At 35.2% G+C, this 18240-nt stretch overlaps 1 protein-coding gene across 2 annotated transcripts in view; it reads left to right on the top strand.

Moving 5' to 3' along the window:
- MTMR10 (myotubularin related protein 10) overlaps positions 1-18240 on the top strand; it is a 67899-nt gene that overhangs the window by 45401 nt on the left and 4258 nt on the right. For both annotated transcript variants that reach the window (XM_020968620.2, XM_078151181.1), the window contains exons 8-15: positions 5298-5385; positions 5469-5557; positions 6760-6890; positions 7197-7266; positions 7483-7553; positions 12143-12312; positions 15139-15309; positions 17791-17973. In XM_020968620.2, coding sequence (XP_020824279.1) covers positions 5298-5385; positions 5469-5557; positions 6760-6890; positions 7197-7266; positions 7483-7553; positions 12143-12312; positions 15139-15309; positions 17791-17973 — 973 coding nt within the window. The remainder of the gene's footprint in view (positions 1-5297; positions 5386-5468; positions 5558-6759; positions 6891-7196; positions 7267-7482; positions 7554-12142; positions 12313-15138; positions 15310-17790; positions 17974-18240) is intronic.

Genomic DNA, 18240 nt, shown 5'->3' with positions numbered 1-18240 from the left:
TTTTAGGCAATTGGGTTAAGTGACTTTCCCAAGGTCACACAGCTGGTAAGTGTCAGGTGTTTGGTCTGAGGCTGGATTTGAACTCAGGTCCTCCTGACTTCAGGGCTGGTGCTCTGTCCACTGCGCCACCTAGCTGCCCCTCTGTTCAGTACTTTTAAAGATTGACTTCTCTAGTCTGTTTCTTTGTTTTCCAGACAGCACATCTGAGCATAACTCTTAGTTCTAGCTTCTTCCTGAGTGTCCTACCCCAAGGATTTTCTGCCATACTCCCTGTCAATTTAATTCTATACTTCAGAATCAGAATCCAGCCCAAGGTTTATCTCCTTTGTTTTTTCTTTCTAAAATACTTTATCACTTTTTTTTATAACTGCGTATATTTGTATAAGTACTAGTTATCTCTCCCATTAAAATATAATAAGCTCATTGTGAGTAGGGATTGCTTTATTCTTTGTGCTTTGGATCACCAGTGCCTAGAACAGGGACTAGCACATAGTATTATTGATTGATTGAGTTGGTTGTGATAGAAATTTTCAGTATATAAGTGCTTGACTGACAAGTAAGTAATCAAATAATCTTCTGCCTTATTGTATATAGAAAAAGGAATTAACAAAATGAAAATGTTTACCATAACCAAGAGTATTTTTTCTTTTTTTTTCCAAGAGTATTTTTAATAGTAATAGATTACTTTAAAAAAAAACCAAAGAACAAAAAACAAAAAAAACCCCTTTATTTCAAAAAATCATTTAGCAGTTGCTTATTGGGAAATTTCCAGGAATGAATTATGAAATTTCATTTTATAATTAAGATGTTAATTTAATAAGCTGGTTTTCTGAAGAATGCATTATGTAAAATAAAATCAAATTTGAACCTCTGACACCAACAAACAGTTTTACATGAAAACTTAGGAGAATTAGAGTTGATTTAAACTTTTTCAAAAGTTAGTATTTTAAACATCTTTTATATAAAACTACTTCAGTCAAGACTAGAATGTGTCCCTAAACTTAGTGTTCATACTGTAAAGGTAGATAACCAAGGATATAATGATTAACAGGAAATCCCTGGGAAAGGAAATGGCTTTTCAGGTACTTACTATATGCAGTTCCCATCAGCTCCTAGGTCATGTATGTTATAAAGAAGACCCCAGACTCGGTTCCGAAGGCTGGTGTCTCAAAGACTTTTTATTAAAGAGGTTGAAGTGCATCCTTTTGATTCTCCAGGAAGCGGGCACACTTCCTTTGAAGGGGAGATTGTGCTGAGTACAGAAGCAAGAGCAAGCTTTATAGTTAATAATTGCCTAACTCCTCCCTTCTGGATCAGGAGGTCCTAATCCTTCTGGGTTACAATCTTCCTTATACACTCTGTTCATGTATTTTATATACATGTGATCCCCACCCCCTAACATACATTTTGTGCCTGGAATTGTGTTGTCGCTCACCCCCTGGACGGAGAAGTTAGCCTGTCTGTGCTGATTTCTTATCTGATTATGTGGAAACTTAACTCTTATTTCTCACAATATAAGCTCCTTTAGAGTAGGGATTTTCTGTTTTGTTTTGATTTTTTTATTTTTCTATTCAGGGCAAAGCATGGTGCTTTGTACAAGTAGGCACTTATTAAATATTTCATTTGGCTTTCAAAGTAGTGGCTATTCATCTGGGTGGTAAGTGGCAAGCAGTAGTTCTTTCTAAAGGATTAGGAAATGGAGTGACATGGACAGAAAAATACACCTGACCAGGCAAGAGATGTACTTTCCAAAACTTCCTGCCTCACCCCTGAAGACCATATTCTTATGACCCAAACCTGAGGTCCGTATCAACAATAAACTACTTATTGAATGCTTATTTTGTATCATACACTGTGGTAGAACAACAAAGAATTCCTCTGGCCCTCCAAAGATTTATACTGTTCTTAGAGATCCAAAACAAATAAGTAATTCAAGACCTTTTATTGCTGTTCAGTCATTTCAGTCATGTCCAACTTGTGAGCCTATTTGAGGCTTTCTTGCCAAAGATAACTGGAGTAATTTGCCATTTTTTTCTCCAGGACATTTTACGGATGAAAAACTGAGGCAGACAAGGTTAAGTGACTTGCCTTGGGTCACAGAGCTAGTAAGTGACTGAGGCTGGATTTTGAACTCAGGTCCTCCTGACTCTAGGCCCAGAGCTGTATCCATTGTGCCACCTAGTTGCCCAAGACCTTACATGGCTTGTATCAAATGAGTGAAATAGGCATTAAACCTACAGGAGTTAGAACAGTGAAGTCTGGAACTGCTAGGAAGGAGCAATGGGACTTGAACCAAGGCCTCATTGTAGAGGGCCTAAGTACCAGGCCTAGGAGTTTGGGCCTTGTCTTCTTGGGAATAAGAGCTATTGAAGGTTTTTGAGGAAAAAAGAGATACTATGTCCAAAGTGATGTTTTTAGGAATATTAATCTGCCATCATCATGCATAGTGGACTCCAGAGGAAAGACAAAATGTAGGGTAAGAGGAAAGGATACTGTGATATTGGCCGCCTTAATGTTCCTCACACTTGACACCATCTCAAACTCCCAAGTGTTTTAACTGCCTGAAACTCTCTCCCTCTGATCTGTGCCTCCTAGCTTCCCTGGCTTCCTTCAACTTTCAGCTAATGGCTCACCTTCTACAAGAAGCCATTCCTGATCTCCCTTAAAGCTAGAGCCTTCCCTCTATTGATCATCCCTATTTTATTGTCTATATGTCTTTTTTGTACATAATTATTTCGTGGTTGTGTCCATTAGATTGTGAGCTCCTTGAGAAAAGCAACTATCTTTTGTCTTTGTATCCTAACACTTCATCCAGTGCCTGGCGTGTAGGTACTTAATAAATGCTAGTTACTGACTGACATAAAGCAGTCCAACTCTGAGGTGTTGAAGGATCAGAAAAGGATGGGGTTATAGGAATGAAAAGGAAGAAATCAATTTCAGAGATGTTACAAAGGATAGAATGAAAGCTAAAAAAGGAAAAAGGAAAGCTCCAGTGTGACTGTTAAGCTTCTGAGACTGGGAGAAATATGGACAGAAAAAAAACAAAGTCCAAAGAAGAACTGATTTGGAGAGAAAGATGTTTTGTTTAACATGCTGAATTTGAGGTGACAGTATGCTAGTACAGATTTTCTGCAAACATCAATGTGTAAATCAAGAGGTTCTTCAGACAGATGTGGGAATGAAAATTGGGAGAGGTTCAGTAATCAGAGATGTGGGACTCAAATTCAAGCTCAAGGCCCATTGCTCTTTCTTAGCAGTTCCAGACATCCTTGTTCTAACTGAAACTCAGGAGAGAGGTCAGGGATGGAGATGGATTGAGCAATTTTTGTATAAGTAATCTAAGGTAAGTGGGATTCCTTTCTGGAAAAAAGGGTATAGAATGAGGAACAGTTCTCTAAGAACTGAGCGATGGGACATGCCTCTAGTAACTGGGTTGGGAGGTGGAAGGGGAGTCAGCAAAGCAGAAAACACAGAAGTAGGAAGAGAACCAAGACATTGTAGAATGTCAGAAACGAAGGAAGAGATTTCAGGGAGACAGGTTAGTAAACAAAATATTCAGTGCTACAAAGATCAAAGAGAATGGGAACCTGGAAAAAGAAATTCTGTTTAATGATTGGAGGGGAGATCGTTGAAAAACTATAGCGGTAGCATAATCCAGATTTCAGTGAATTAAGAAATGAATAAGTTGACAAGGGAAGAAATAAGACAAATTATTGGTAAATAGTTCAGTAAAGTAAAAGAACGACTTGTTTAAGATAGAGACTTGTGAGGGTGCTTTCAGGCAAAGGCAAAGATTGAAAAGACTAGAAAGTGGAAGGAGAATTGATGAAGAAGACTGAAGGGGATAGGATCAAGAGCATAGGTAGATTAGCCTTGAAAATAGGTTCTCCTCTTTAATAATAGGGCAGTGAAGTCTGGAATGACAATCCCATATAGGTGGAATGCTACTCATAAATCCTGTTTTCATCTTGCCAATAGTAGAGAGGGGAAATGTGGTGTGAGGAATGGGAAGAAGGGTTCCTTCCCCAGAGAAACTTATATTCAGTTGAACTAGAATTGTCAGGTGTAGTTCTGATAATGAGGTCAGGAAACTCATACATCTCCAGATTGCATACCTTTAGGGTAGGAACAGAACTGAACCAGCCTACAAAGCATTTGCCTCTGTTTAGGAATGTCTTCTGCCTTACTTTGTATTGACTTAAAATTGTCACATATTTTAGTTCAACAGACATTAGAGTGACAGCCACATTTTAGGCTCTGTATTTAATGTGTTTCATTTACTAAGAAAATTAAGGTATAGACATTTAGGACCATGAAATTTTGAGTTTGGAGGGAGAACTTCCAAACATCTTTGTCAAATGACCATCTTATTTGATCTGAATTTCCTATTTTCCCCATCATGAACTGCAAACACACTTCTTTGCCACTGCCTGGCCATACACCTAGCACACCTAAGTATGTATGGAACAGCTTTGGTACAGTACAGAGAACACTGAATTTGGAATAGGAAAGCCTGAATTTTCATCCTAACTCTTTAACATTTTAGCTATGTGACTTTGACCATGTCACTTAAGCTCCCTGTTCTTCATTCTCATCTGTAAAATAGGAATAGTAATTTCTGCACTACCTATTATGATGTTGTGGGAAATCAAATGAGATATTGGATATAAAGGACTTTTTTTTTAATTTAAAGTTATTTTAAATTGTCAACTGTTAATAGTAAACCACAGAATATTTTCAGTGATGAACCAACACTGAAGAAGTTGGTGTAAGGATTATCATTGAGAAAATGTTTGGTCATGAAAATAGGTTATCTGGTTAGGTGATGTGAGCAAGATGTAACAAATGGCCCAGATGCTCCTTGGGATGCTTAAAATATAAAAAAGACTTAAAAAGAAAGCTCTAGCATGGTACATGGAAAATCTGTGGGAGAATGTGGACAAGAATGACAGGATTAGAAAGTGTTGATAGAGGAAAATGCATATTGATGAGATCGCAGATCCTTTGAAATAATAACAGCTGGCATTTATACAGTACTTTCAAATTTATAGAGTACTTCCTCAGCAACAGCTACTCCTGAGGCAGCTGGTCTAGCTCTTATTATCAGCATTTTACGGTTAAGGTGAACTGAGAGGGACTCAGTGACCTGCCTAAGGTGACATCAGACCTTGGTTTTCTAATTCTTGCAATTATATTTGTAAATTGATTTTGTTACTGACTTCTGCAAACTTTTTAGGATCAGTAGGACAATGATTTCATGATTTTAAAGTTGCTTTTTTCCCCCCTTCCCTTTTCAGCCTTCCAGAATACTTTGTAGTTCCGTCTTCTTTGGCAGATCAAGATCTAAAGCTCTATTCTCATTCTTTTATTGGAAGACGAATGCCAGTAAGTGTGAATTTTATTCTATTTGATTAATATTAAGAAATATCTTGTGACAGGTTTAGTAATTGTACTTTGTTTCTTTCTAGTTATGGTGCTGGAATCACTCTAATGGTAGTGCTCTTATAAGAATGGCTCTCATAAAAGATGTATTGCAACAGAAAAAAATAGACCAAAGGTAATCAAGAAATATGCATTCTGGTATGAGATGTTATTATTTTTGAGAGATTATTTGTAGATACAATAATCTATTAATCTGAGATGGTTAGAGAATATGTTCTAGTAAATCACTTACCTACCACTTCTTCAAGCCAAGACCAGAAAATTAAAGAATTAGTATAGATCAAATGAGGTAATATATGTAAAGTGTTTTGCAAACCTTTAAACATTATGAACTAGCTACATAAACTTACTTGAGAGCATTAGTCTTTATTAGTAGCAACAGAAAAGTTATCAGTCACTTCTTCAAATATTTCCTTGATTTCAACCCACCAGTCTGTTGAATGGGTTTTATATTAACAAATATTTACAGAATCATAGGGTTTAAAGCATAAAAGTGATCTAAGACACTCCCTAGTCCATCCCTCTTATTTTGCAGATGTAGAGTTGAGAAAATTAGACCAAATATTGTAGATTTAAATTTAATATCTGAAGCCAGTGAATAGCTAAACGTTTTAGTAGCCAAATCACATTATATAAATGACTTATTACATGGTAGTGGTATAAAAATATATAGCAATAGGTGAATAAAATGGTATTTAGAACTGGAAAGGACTTCAGAAATTGTTTAGCCTCACTTTTATATTTGAAGAAACTGAGGCACAGGCAGGTTGCTTTTGCCCAAGATTACCTATAAGTTAATGACAGAATCGGCACTTGAACTCAAGTCTTAACCTCTCCAATCCAGTGTTCTTTGTACTAGCATGATTAAAGAAGTCATATTTAATGAAATAAAGAAGAATTCAAAGTCCCTTAGGATCATACTTCCCATTTTTCTCCTTCCTATAGCTGTTAATATCAGCAAGATTCCATTGAAAATGTTGGTTACTGCTGCTGATGAATTTACAGATATCATTTTTTCTTTTTCTAATTTATTTTTACCTTACTTTTAAACAAATGGGAAATTTTTACTCCATAAAGTATATACTCTTGTTACTTATTTTACTAATATGAATACTGATTTAATAGAAATTTTTCTATGAAAAGGAGGATTAATTCACTTTATTGGAATATATTGTGTTATAAATTAATGGTAGGAATTTAAAATTAACTAGTAATCTTTTTAGAAAATGCTTGTTACCACTTAAAACTAATTGATTCTTGAGAAGTAAATAAATCCCTTTTTTAATATAGTAACTAAAGGATTTTGTTTTTTATCAGGATTTGTACTGCAATAACTAAAAGTCATCCGCAGAGGAGTGATGTTTACAAATCTGATCTGGATAAGAATTTGCCCAATATTCAAGAAATACAAGCTGCATTTGTAAAGCTTAAGCAACTGTGTGTTAATGGTAATTTCATTCCTTTTTATATAATTGATAACAGGGAGTTATGATAGATATAGGCTTATGGATAGATGTTTTTGTGACATAATTTGATCCATTTGTACAAAACCAAATTTTTTTTAATACATGATAAAAGACTTAATGAATACGAAGTTATTTCTATATTACAGGTACTCAAAACCAGGTTTTGGAAATACAGAAAACAAAAATGAAACTGTGGCATGCATCCCTTCTAATTTAAGTTATATTAGTGGTAATTTAAGATTTAGTCTGACACGTCTAAAACAGTGTCTGTAATACTGTTCATTTTAGAGCCTTTTGAAGAAACAGACGAGAAATGGTTGTCCTCACTAGAAAGTACTCGGTGGTTGGAGTATGTAAGGTATGTATAAACTTTCTTTTGAATGGTATAAATAATAAATTTTCCTAATGTAAAAATTGTAAGATGTACTATATGAATCAGCAAAATGCTAAATAAATTCATAGTAGTTATTTGATGTAAATAAAGCATGAGGTATTCATATTTAATTTTAAATGTTCAAATATACTATTAATTGGCCTTAACGCATTTAATAATTTTTCCTTTTATTTTTTCTAGAGCATTCCTAAAGCATTCTGCTGAACTTGTATATGTGCTGGAAAGTAAACATCTTTCAGTAATCCTTCGAGGTACTTAATTAAATTTCTTACTATTCTATTTCTTATTATAGTAATTATAATCTATATTCAAGTAAATAACATTTACATGCCAAATGCATTATTGTCAGCTGTAAGGAACACTTGCTTATCTCTAACAAGGGAATGAAATTTTAGTTAAAAGTATATTTCAAAATATATATAGTGATAATAGCATGAGTCTTGGAGCTAGAGGAACTGGATTTGGTTTTTTTAGCTCTAACGTTTACTAGCTTTACTGAGCCTTGGTTTCTTTATCTATAGAACAGGGATCATAATATCAACTTTACAGAGCTGGTGTAGGAAAAAGTGCTTCTTAAGCCGTGAAATGCTGTAACTAAATTGTCATTGTTATTGTTATTATTTCATTCATTCAGTTTTTCAGGTTAAAGGATGGAAAAAAACTCATTTGTATAGCATAGCACTTTAAGGTTGATGGTGTATGTATAATCGTTACAATGCCGAGCCTTATCCTTAAGAGAGTGTTCTTTTTCTCAGCTTTGTTGTCTTTTAGGTTAATGCTTTGCCTGAATTTGTTTTGCATCTTGCACCTGCCAAATTATAGACTATGAGTAAATAGATTGTAATGTTGTCAAGAAATGGTTTAATTAAGCAAAGTGAGTGATAATTAGAACTTGAGTATAAGTTTGGCTATGTAGAGGTGCTAATGTAAATAACTTGAGACATGATTGTGTAATAGCATACTTTATAGTTAATAACTTCTATCCTGGAGATGTTGTTTAGGGTTGCATTGGACAGGGTAAAGGTCCTAGAAAGATGTCAGCTCAAAGATTTAACCTTGGTCAAGTCACCTAAGCTCATGGAACTTAAATTTATCTGGAAAATTGAAATATTTGTATTGCCCACTATGCAGGAAAGTGGTTTGAAAACCTTACACTGTATAAATATGTTTTTCATAAGTCATCATAATAAAATGTTTTAAAATAGATTTATAGTTGTACTTTGTACATTATATATACATGTATGTATTGTGTGTGTGTGTGTGTGTATACACACAATATACTTTGTACATTATCATATTTTGCTGTTTGAACTTAAGAAGAAATACTTTTGCTATCTCTATTAAATTTTATTGGTCACCTGGCTACAGAATGTTTATTTACATTGTAGTTTCTTTTTAAATAAATTTTAGTTGATACTTTAAATGTTCATTTGAATTTTATTAATACTGATAAATTAAGCACAGTAATCAGGTATTTATTGATTGCCTATTACTTTTTTAATTTTATTTAATGGAATAAAACAAGCATTTCTATAACATAATACAATAAAAAGATGATTGCCTATGAAACTATAAATCTGCTATGTATAACTTGCTGTTCCTTTCAAATATACAACAAATTATCATGTAAATTTCTTTTTTCTTCCCTCTCCCCGTGCTGGAGATGGCTACCATTAGACACAAATAAGTATATGTGTGTTTGCGTGCATATATATGTGTATATGTACAGACACACATATACATGTATAATATACACATAAATAATTATTCAATACGTACTTCTATTTATCAGTTCTTTCTCTGGATGCAGATAGTGTCTTCATAAATTATAGTTTATTTGGGTGTTTGTAATAGTCGAAATGACTTAATATGCTCAAAGTCATCCTTAAAACAATATTGCTGTTACTGTATATATACAATGTTCTCTTGGTTCTGCCCATTTCACTTTTCATTATTTCATGCAAGTCTTTCTGTGTTTTTCTAAAACCATTGAGCTCATCATTTCTTATAGCACAATAGTATTCTCTGCTACATTCCATAAAGATTAAAGATTGCCTGTTACTTTTTAAAATGTTACATTTTTATTGATTTGTCTGTATTTTAAAATATCTAATTTGGTTATTGAGTTCTATTTGCTTCTACAACAGTCTTTTCAGGCGATATCCATTTTTCCTCATCTAAATTGTTTCCCTTTGGGTCTTCAAAATTTTATTCTTGAGTTTCCTATCCTTGCTTGGCTAATTTTCACTATAAAATTTTGGTTGATAGCGTCTTACCTATTCTTCTTCTGAACTTTACCCTACAGATATAACTTTCTTAATGGATAGCAGGAAGTTATGAATACAAAAAACAGCTTCTGAATTATTAAAAAAAAAAAACTTAAAATGCATAAGTGAATGAACGAAAAGCATTTATTGAGCAAATATTTTGTTGAGCCCTGGGGGTATTAGTACAAAGGCAAGACAGTTTTTGTCTTCTGGGGAACTCATGTTCTAATAGTGGGAAGTGATGCACATCAAAGGGATGTGGTGTCCAGAAAAGGTTATAGAGACATAGGGGAGTCATTTGATACACTCTTTTCCAAAACTAATTGTTAGTGTTGTTTTGATTACTGTTCCCTGAGCCAAGGGTAGAAAGGACAGTGAGGAGGGGTGAATTGGATGGATGGAGTGAAAAACGTTGTCTGAGTTAGACATGGACGGCTGTGCATGTTTGCACCAGTTGAGTTGCCAGTTGCATTCATTAAGATCCTCACAGAGTTCCTGAAGCCTTCATTCAGGTCTTATTTATGACATATAATACAAGCAAATTTGTTTTTAACCTTTTCTTTAGCTCCCTTACTTGGTGACTTCATAAGCTGCCACTGGTTTAATTATCATCTCTTTGCGGATTTTGAGCTCCAGTTCCTTATCCTCACCTGCCTCTTGGACATTTAAAAGTATATGTCCTTCAGGTATCTTAAACTCAATGTTTCTATTATCTTTTCCCAAAAAATTTTATCCTTCTTCTAAGTTCTTTATTTATGCTTGGCTTGTCACCTTAATGTCATCCTTGATTCCTCACTCACTCACCTTACGTATCAAGTTAATTTCCAAATCTTACTTCTTTCTCTGTAACATCACTTGCATCAATTCCCTTCTCTTCATAGTTCAGGGCCTCATCACTTCATGCCTGGACTATTGAAATGGCCTAATCAGTCTCCCTGCCTCAGATCTCTCTTCTCTCCAGTCTGTCTTCCATTTAGCTGTCAGAGTGATTTTCCTAAAACATAGGTATGACCATGTCAGTCCCTTTCTAAATAAACTCCAGTGGTCAGTTTTCTGTTACTTTAGGATAAAATATAAACTCCTCCATCAGGAATTTAATCTTTCATAAGCTGGTCCCAACCTGCCTTTCTACCCTGATTATGCAGGGTCCAACCAAACTAGCATTAATTACTGTTTCTCATGTGTGGCACTAGCTGTCTCCTGTGCTGTAAATGAAATTAGAAATTAGAAATCACAAATTAGAAAATCAACTTAAGGTGCCACCTTCTATATGAGACCTTTTCCCCTAGATGCTGGTACCCTCCTCCCATTCCAAATAACATTGTATCTCTTCTGTATATGCCTATTAATTTACATGTTTCTCCTGATAGAATCTAAGCTCCTTGAGGTTAGAGGCTGTTTTATTTCTGTATTTGTACCCCTGGTGCTTAGCATACTACCTTGTACATACTAGGCACTTAAATGCTTGTTGATCAGTTGAGTGTCCTGTGTATCTTAATTATTATCCTGAGGGTCTTAAATAACAAGTAATTTATAAGTTAATTAAATTATAGTTTAATAATAATTATAACTTGCATTTATATGGTACTTTAAGGTTTGTAAAATACTTTACAAATATCATCTCATTTTATCCTCAAAACAGCCCTGAGAGGTAAGTGCTTTGTTATACTCATTTCACAAATGAGGATTCAAAGGCAAACAGGTTGAGTAACTTGCCCGAGGTTACACATAAGTGTCTGAAACCAAATTTGAATTCATGTCTTCCTGACTTCAGGCCTAGTACTCTAAGAAAGTATAAGTTAATTAATAATTATTCATATCATTGTATGTTAACTGTACCTCTTTGAAGGCAGGAACTGACTCTCATCTTTGTATCTTTCTGCTCCCCAAACATGTGTTTTGTGCTTAGTAGACACTCAAAATTTATTGAATGAAGAATGACCCTGAATTGTCAAGAAAAGACTGCATACATTAAACAGCATATTCTATTTAATAAATTAGAGGAGCATGTTACACATTCACATTTTCTTCATTGGTAAAATGAGGTGATTTGAGTAGGTCATCTCCAGGTTCCTTTTGAGTTTTAAAATTCTGTTTTTGACCTTCAGTTACCTGAAAAAGCCCCTTTTTAGATGACGCAAGATAATTTTTATTTAGAAAATTTGACCTCTGGCCTTCTCAGTTCCAGATCCAGCATTCTATCCATTGTGTACCCAGTTGTCCGTCATTTCATTGTGATTCTTCTATGTGTGAAATGCTGTCAGATTGTCTAGGGGAAGAGGATAAACTTCTTTTATACAAAGTAACCAATAAGGATAATGGCATTTTTCACTATAGCTGTGTTCAGTAAGCAGTAGTATTTCATTTCCATTGCTCAGAAGGACTTTACTTATTATTTGGAGTATTCTAAGAAGCAAAACTGTATTTTGATTCACTTAATAAGAAAGGCACGTAGAACTACAGAAACCAAACATGGAAATCATTGAAGCAATTTGAAATTTTTTGTCCCTGCCACAATGTGACATTTTCTTGTATTTTTGAATTAATTTTCTTTGAATTTTTTTTTTCCACAGAGGAGGAAGGAAGGGACCTGAGTTGTTTCATAGCTTCTCTCATTCAAGTGATGCTGGATCCTTATTTTCGGACAATTACTGGATTTCAAAGTCTGATACAGAAAGAATGGGTCATGGCAGGATATCAGTTCCTAGACAGATGTAACCACTTAAAGAGGTCTGAAAAAGAGGTATGAAAAAAAAAACAGCTCTAAATGAACTGTCATTAAGTTCTGGGTATACAGTTGGTAAAATGTGTGTTATTATGAGATTGATAATATAGACTCTCACAAAAGTCCAAGTGTGATTTTTAAAATATTTAGTAAATCCATAATGTGTTAAGTACTTATTATGTCCAGAGCACTCTTCTAGATGCTGGGGAAGACATTAAATATAGATGACACTGTCACTAACTCCATGGAGAGGGGGAAGGAAAAAAATATGTATGTGTATATATGCATATGTATGTCTGTGTGTGTATGCATATGTGTATATATATATATGTATGTGTATTACACATGCATATGTTTATGTATATACACATACATGTATATCTATATGTAACCAAAGGTTTTGAACATGAGAGACTGAGTGAATAGTGATACCTTAGAGGTTGAAAGGAAGAACGATTTTAGTGAGGAGGAAAACGAGCTTGAATACATTGAGCTTGAGAATGTGGGTTGGGTATCCAAGTAGAAGTTTCCCACAGGCAGCTGAAAATGCTAGCCTTGTTCTCAGAAGAGAAATCAAGGCCAGAGGTGTAGAATTGGGAGTTATCTGTGTAGAAGTGATAATTGAAGTTATGAGAGTAAATGCTGTCACTGAGACAGAGAATAGAGAAAGGAGAGCATCAAGCACAGAACCTTGAAGATTATTCATCTTAACAGATTTGAGAACAACAATTAGTAAGCGTTTATTAGGTAATTACTCTCTGCCAGATGCTGTGCTAGGGATAGAAATATCAAAGGGTGACAGTCCCTGCTGTCAGGGAGCTTTCATTCTTCTGAGAAGATAAAGTAAATATAGGTAAGTAAATATAGGAGATAGAGAAAATATATACAAGGTGATGCACAGGGGGTGGCACTGTAACGAGGAAGTATTTAGAAAAGGCCTCTTGAAGATAGTGGCAACCAAATGAGCCTTACAAGAAGCTAGCGTTTGCAAGAGGTAGAAGTGAAGACAGCATTTCCCATATGAAGGATAGAAGGAAAGATGGACTTTGTAGGGTGCAAAAGTAGACCAGCTTTGCTGGAATGATATACAAGGTGACTCAAAAGTCTTAGGGCAGTTTTAAGGTGTTAAGGCTTAAAACTGTTCTAAGACTTTTGGGGTCACCTTGTATGTTCAGCCAGGAGAAATAGCTTGCATCCAGATTGTAAAGGGTTTTAAATACCAAACAGAATAGTTTGTATTTTATCCTAGAGCCAATGGGTAGCCAGTGAAGCTTCTTGAATAGGGATGTGATATGGTCAGATCTACCATGTAAGGGGAATATAAGTTTGGTAGAGAACAGGTTGGAGAGAGGAAAGACCAATTAGTAGACTATTATAATATAACTTCTTATTATAGAACTAGAGTGGTTTGGGTATGAATAAAGAGAATGAGACAGATTTGAGAGATATTAAGATGTGGTAGAAATCAAGGAGATTTGATGTGAATTGAATATGGGAGTGGTACATGAGAGTGAAGAGTTAACGATGACTCTCAGATTGTGAATCTTGAAAAATAGTGGTACTCTTAACAGAAATAAGGAAGTTTGGGAGAGGAGTGCCTTCAAGGAGAAAGGTAACAGGTTCAGTTTTGGCCATGTTGAGTTTGAGATATCTTTGGAACATTTAAGTGTAGTTGTCTAGAAGACAGTTGGAGATTTTGGGGACTAGAGCTCAGGAGAGAATTGAGGGCTGTGATTGCAGATTTGGAAGTCATCTGCAATATAGAGATAATCATCAAATCCATGGAAACCATTGAGATCACCAAGCAAAAGTGAGAAGGTCCAGGACTGAAGGCAAGGAGAATGGAGCATTTTAAAGATGTGGGAGGACATTAGAAGCTGAAGGAAGTTATCCAGTAGAGGATGTGATCCACTTTGTCACATGCCACAAAGAGGTCAAGGAAGATGAACTTAAAAAAAAAAAAAGAAACTTGAATTTCATCTTCCTTGACCTCTCTCATGATTCAAATCTGTGGTCTTTGATAACCATCAGGAGAGTAATTTTACTCAAGTGATTGTGGCAGAAGTCACATTGGAAATGGTTAAGAAGAGTGTGAAAGTAGATTCATTGAATAAAAATAAATTTTTTTATGGAAATTTAGTGGAGGAGAGGAGATAGATGTGATAGCTGAATTAGAATAGAAAGTCAGGAATATTTTAGGATTGGAGAAATCTGAACATTTTTGTAGGCAAAAAGGGAAGGAGTTGGCGTAAAAGCAGAGGTATAAAATACGAGAGAGAGGACTGACTTGTGGATCGTGGTACATAGGGATTAGCGTGAGTGAGGAATGAGATAGTATTTCAGAATACCACATATTGCCTTTTTTATCTATTGGAATATACTTTAAACATTCTGTGTGAGTTCATTATGTAAAGAAATCTTATAGTGAATCTTTTTATGATGTGAAAATATGCTTCTGAATTATCTGTTTTTATAGTCAGAGTTTGATACATCATATTTTCTTATAGTCGGGCTCATCTGTGCCATTTAAAAAATAAAGTATAATGCTTTTGTAGGGGACGGAATTTAACACTTGAATTACAAAGTGCTCCTATAAGTGTGAGCCATTATTATTACAGATATTTAGTTTTGTGCACATTAGACTAATTGTAACTGGGAAGTTACTACTATTTGTTCCTTTAAGTTTTGATTTATTAAGGCAAATAAACAATGTTCCTGGGACCAAGTACTTTTGGCTGTGTTCTTTTCTTCCTTGAGTTTATTCTTTGTTATCATTTTAAAGAAAATAGATATGCTTATAAATGTGAACAGCTGAGGTACTAATTTTATGTTTTGTTTTGCTAGTCTCCCTTATTCTTGTTATTTCTGGACTCCATCTGGCAGCTGTTAGAACAATATCCAGCAGCCTTTGAATTTTCAGAAACTTACTTAACAGTGCTGTATGACAGTACACGGATCTCATTGTTTGGCACTTTTCTTTTCAACTGCCCTCATCAACGAGTAAAACAAAGCACAGTAAGTATAGTGTTTTCATTCTTTTATTATATTTTCATGTTGTTGTTAGATTTTTAAAAAAATTAATGTTTTTCACATATTTGGACTGTTGCTACTTTGTTATGGATCTATAGGACAGTTAGTGAACTGAATATTTTCTGAATTTCATTAAAGTGGAGAAAAAAGGCAAGATCATTTCTCTGTACAGAGTAGAAAGGAAGAGAGAGAGAGAAAATTTGCTTTGGAGAGAGAATTTTTTTTATTAGTGTATGATTGCTGAGTTATAACCTAGGAATGTCAAATACATTAGAGTATAATCATTTTAGATTAAGGCAGTCATGGAGAACATGTTTTTCTGTAATAGTCCATCAACCTACAGAGACTCAGTCACTGGCTAAACTATAAGGTAATTTAGGATAGAGAGCAAATTGGGGGTATTGGATAAGATTTTCTAGGGGGAGGAGCCAAGATGGAAGCATGAAGTGAGCATTTTTTTCTCTGCTCTCTTATGATACTCCTCTAAACAACTTTAAAAAGCTGTCAGATTGAATTTTGAATGGGAATACCAACAGAAAGTCACAGGGAATAAATTTTCCAGCCCAGGGCAGCACAGGAAGACGAAAAGAGCAGTCTGCAGACACCGGGGTGGGGGTAGACCAGGTGGACCTTGGACATGATGACAGCAACAGCAGTACCGGGATCACCAGTGCCAGCAGCAGCAAGCAGGGACAGTAAGAGTAGAACATCTGATTAAAAAGAGATTCCAAGGGATGGACTTCCCTGTGTGCTAGCACTGAGTCGCAGGATCAGGTAGTATTAGGCAACTCTGTTATCCATTACCTAGTTCTGGGTCACAAGTCCAAGGTGGAAAGGAGCAGGAGCCCTACCTTTGTTAAGGACAAGAGCACAGACCAGGAGGGCAGTGACCAGAAGAGCCTCTTCAAGGAAGAGGGATTTGGTGAGATAGATATGAGAGGGGAGTATATTCCAGGCATGAGGTGGTCAGAACAACAAAGGCAAAGAAGACTAGCAGTGGAATGTCATGTCTGAGAAGCAGAGAGGCAGCCAGTTTGGCTAGACCATTAAGTGTGAGAAGGGGAATAATGTGTATACTCTTATAATGAGTAATGTATCATCATACTAGTGTGGGGTCTAATTGATGGTCTGAGGACTACATAGATTTTGTGAGCTTTCTGTTTATAAGATTAAGGAACTTGAGCTGGAAGGGACCTCAGAGACTGTATGGTCTAACTTCCTTGCTTTACCGATGAGGAAATAATCTCCCTGGCCCTCAAAATGGCCTACCCTCTGACTCTAGAAATAACTCCTTTTTACATCATGGCGGTTTATAGGTCTTATTTTTGTTCACTTTTTTTTTGGCGGGGGGGGTGTGTGTGAGACAATGGATTAAGAGACTTGCTCAGAGTCACAGAGCTAGTGAGTTTTATGTGCCTGAGGCCGGATTTGAACTCGGCTCCTCCTGAATCCAGGGCCGGTGCTCTATCCACTGCGCCACCTAGCTGCCCCTTCTTTCCTCTTTTATTTATATTCCCAGTACTTAGCACAGTATGTGGTATGTATAAATGGATAATAAATACTTGGTAACTCACCTCAGGGTTGTTTTGATTTGCATTTTTCTTATTATTAACGACTTATAGCATTTTTAATTTTCTTTTTATTGTCCTTATTCAGTTAGTTTTATTTCTTTTTTTGAGATAGGATTATCTGAGATGTCCAGTTGGTCTTCAGTTAGTTTGGGTTTTTCATATTTTTGAAGATACACTCTTGTATTTTCAACTTTGTTGGCAATATACAAAACTGAGGGAAATTCTGATGATTCTGTATTTCTTCTGGTTTTGTTGTCATTTCATTTGGCTATTTTATAAATTTGGCTTTTTAATCAGGTTGGCTAAAGATTTATCACTTTTATTAATCTTTTCATAGAGCCATCTTTTAGTTTTACTTCTTTCTCCTTGAAATTTAGTATCTCCTCTTTGTGCTAATTTTTAGGTTTATTTGTTGGCTTTCTAATTTATTACAATGCATCTTCAGTTCATTAGTCTTGTTTTATTTAGCAGCAGTTGTGTTTTTTTAACCATTTGTGATGGAGAACTTTCTAAAATTTTTTGCATATTTTCCTGCAATTAATAACCAGAAAGTACTGAATACACCATAACTTTAAAAAAAATTGATTGTTAGACCAGATGCTCATCTGTCACAAAAATTTTCACACAAAGTACATATTCCAAAAACAGTTAAACATAAGTGTGCCTGAGTTACTTTTTACTTTTATAGTTGACCAATTATCAATATGAAAAATGAATGTTGTAACTTTGATGTCAACATTAGCTCATTATACCTGACTTGTGGTTTACCAAGTGTCTGCTTAGAGGGGGGAGGGGTGTGTGTGTGTGGGATATGCAATGTTTAATTTTTTGAGATTTGGGGGTGGTGAGGGTCCTCTTGCCATAAACATAATTATGTTTAATAACTTTTTTTTAGGAATTTGCTATTAGTAAAAATATACAACTAGGTGATGAAAAGGGCTTAAAATTTCCTTCTGTTTGGGACTGGTCTCTTCAGTTTACAGCAAAGGATCGAACCCTTTTTAACAACCCCTTGTACATTGGAAAGAGTGCACCCTGTGTACAAAATGGGTCAGTGAAATCATTTAAGCGGACAAAGGTAATTATGAAACTATATTGACCTTTAATAACTGCTTCCATGTTTTGTTTATGTTAAAACCAAAAAGTTACAACCAAATATAGCCAAACTTTGTGGCTCTGCATACAACATGATGAAAGGAAGAGAATTGAGAATTAAACATTTATGTAGCACCTACTTTGTGCCAAGCACTGTGCCATATGCCTTACAGATATTACCTCATTTGATCCTCACAACAACCCTGGGAGCTAGGTGCTATTATTATCCCCATTTTCCAGTTGAGGAAAT

This window comes from Phascolarctos cinereus, unplaced genomic scaffold (genome assembly GCF_003287225.1).
Source record: "Phascolarctos cinereus isolate Bilbo 61053 unplaced genomic scaffold, phaCin_HiC Scaffold_3;HRSCAF=262, whole genome shotgun sequence".
Taxonomy (NCBI): Eukaryota; Metazoa; Chordata; class Mammalia; order Diprotodontia; family Phascolarctidae; genus Phascolarctos; species Phascolarctos cinereus.
The sequence above is the reverse complement of the archived record's forward strand: the minus strand, read 5'-3'. Positions and strand labels throughout refer to the sequence as shown.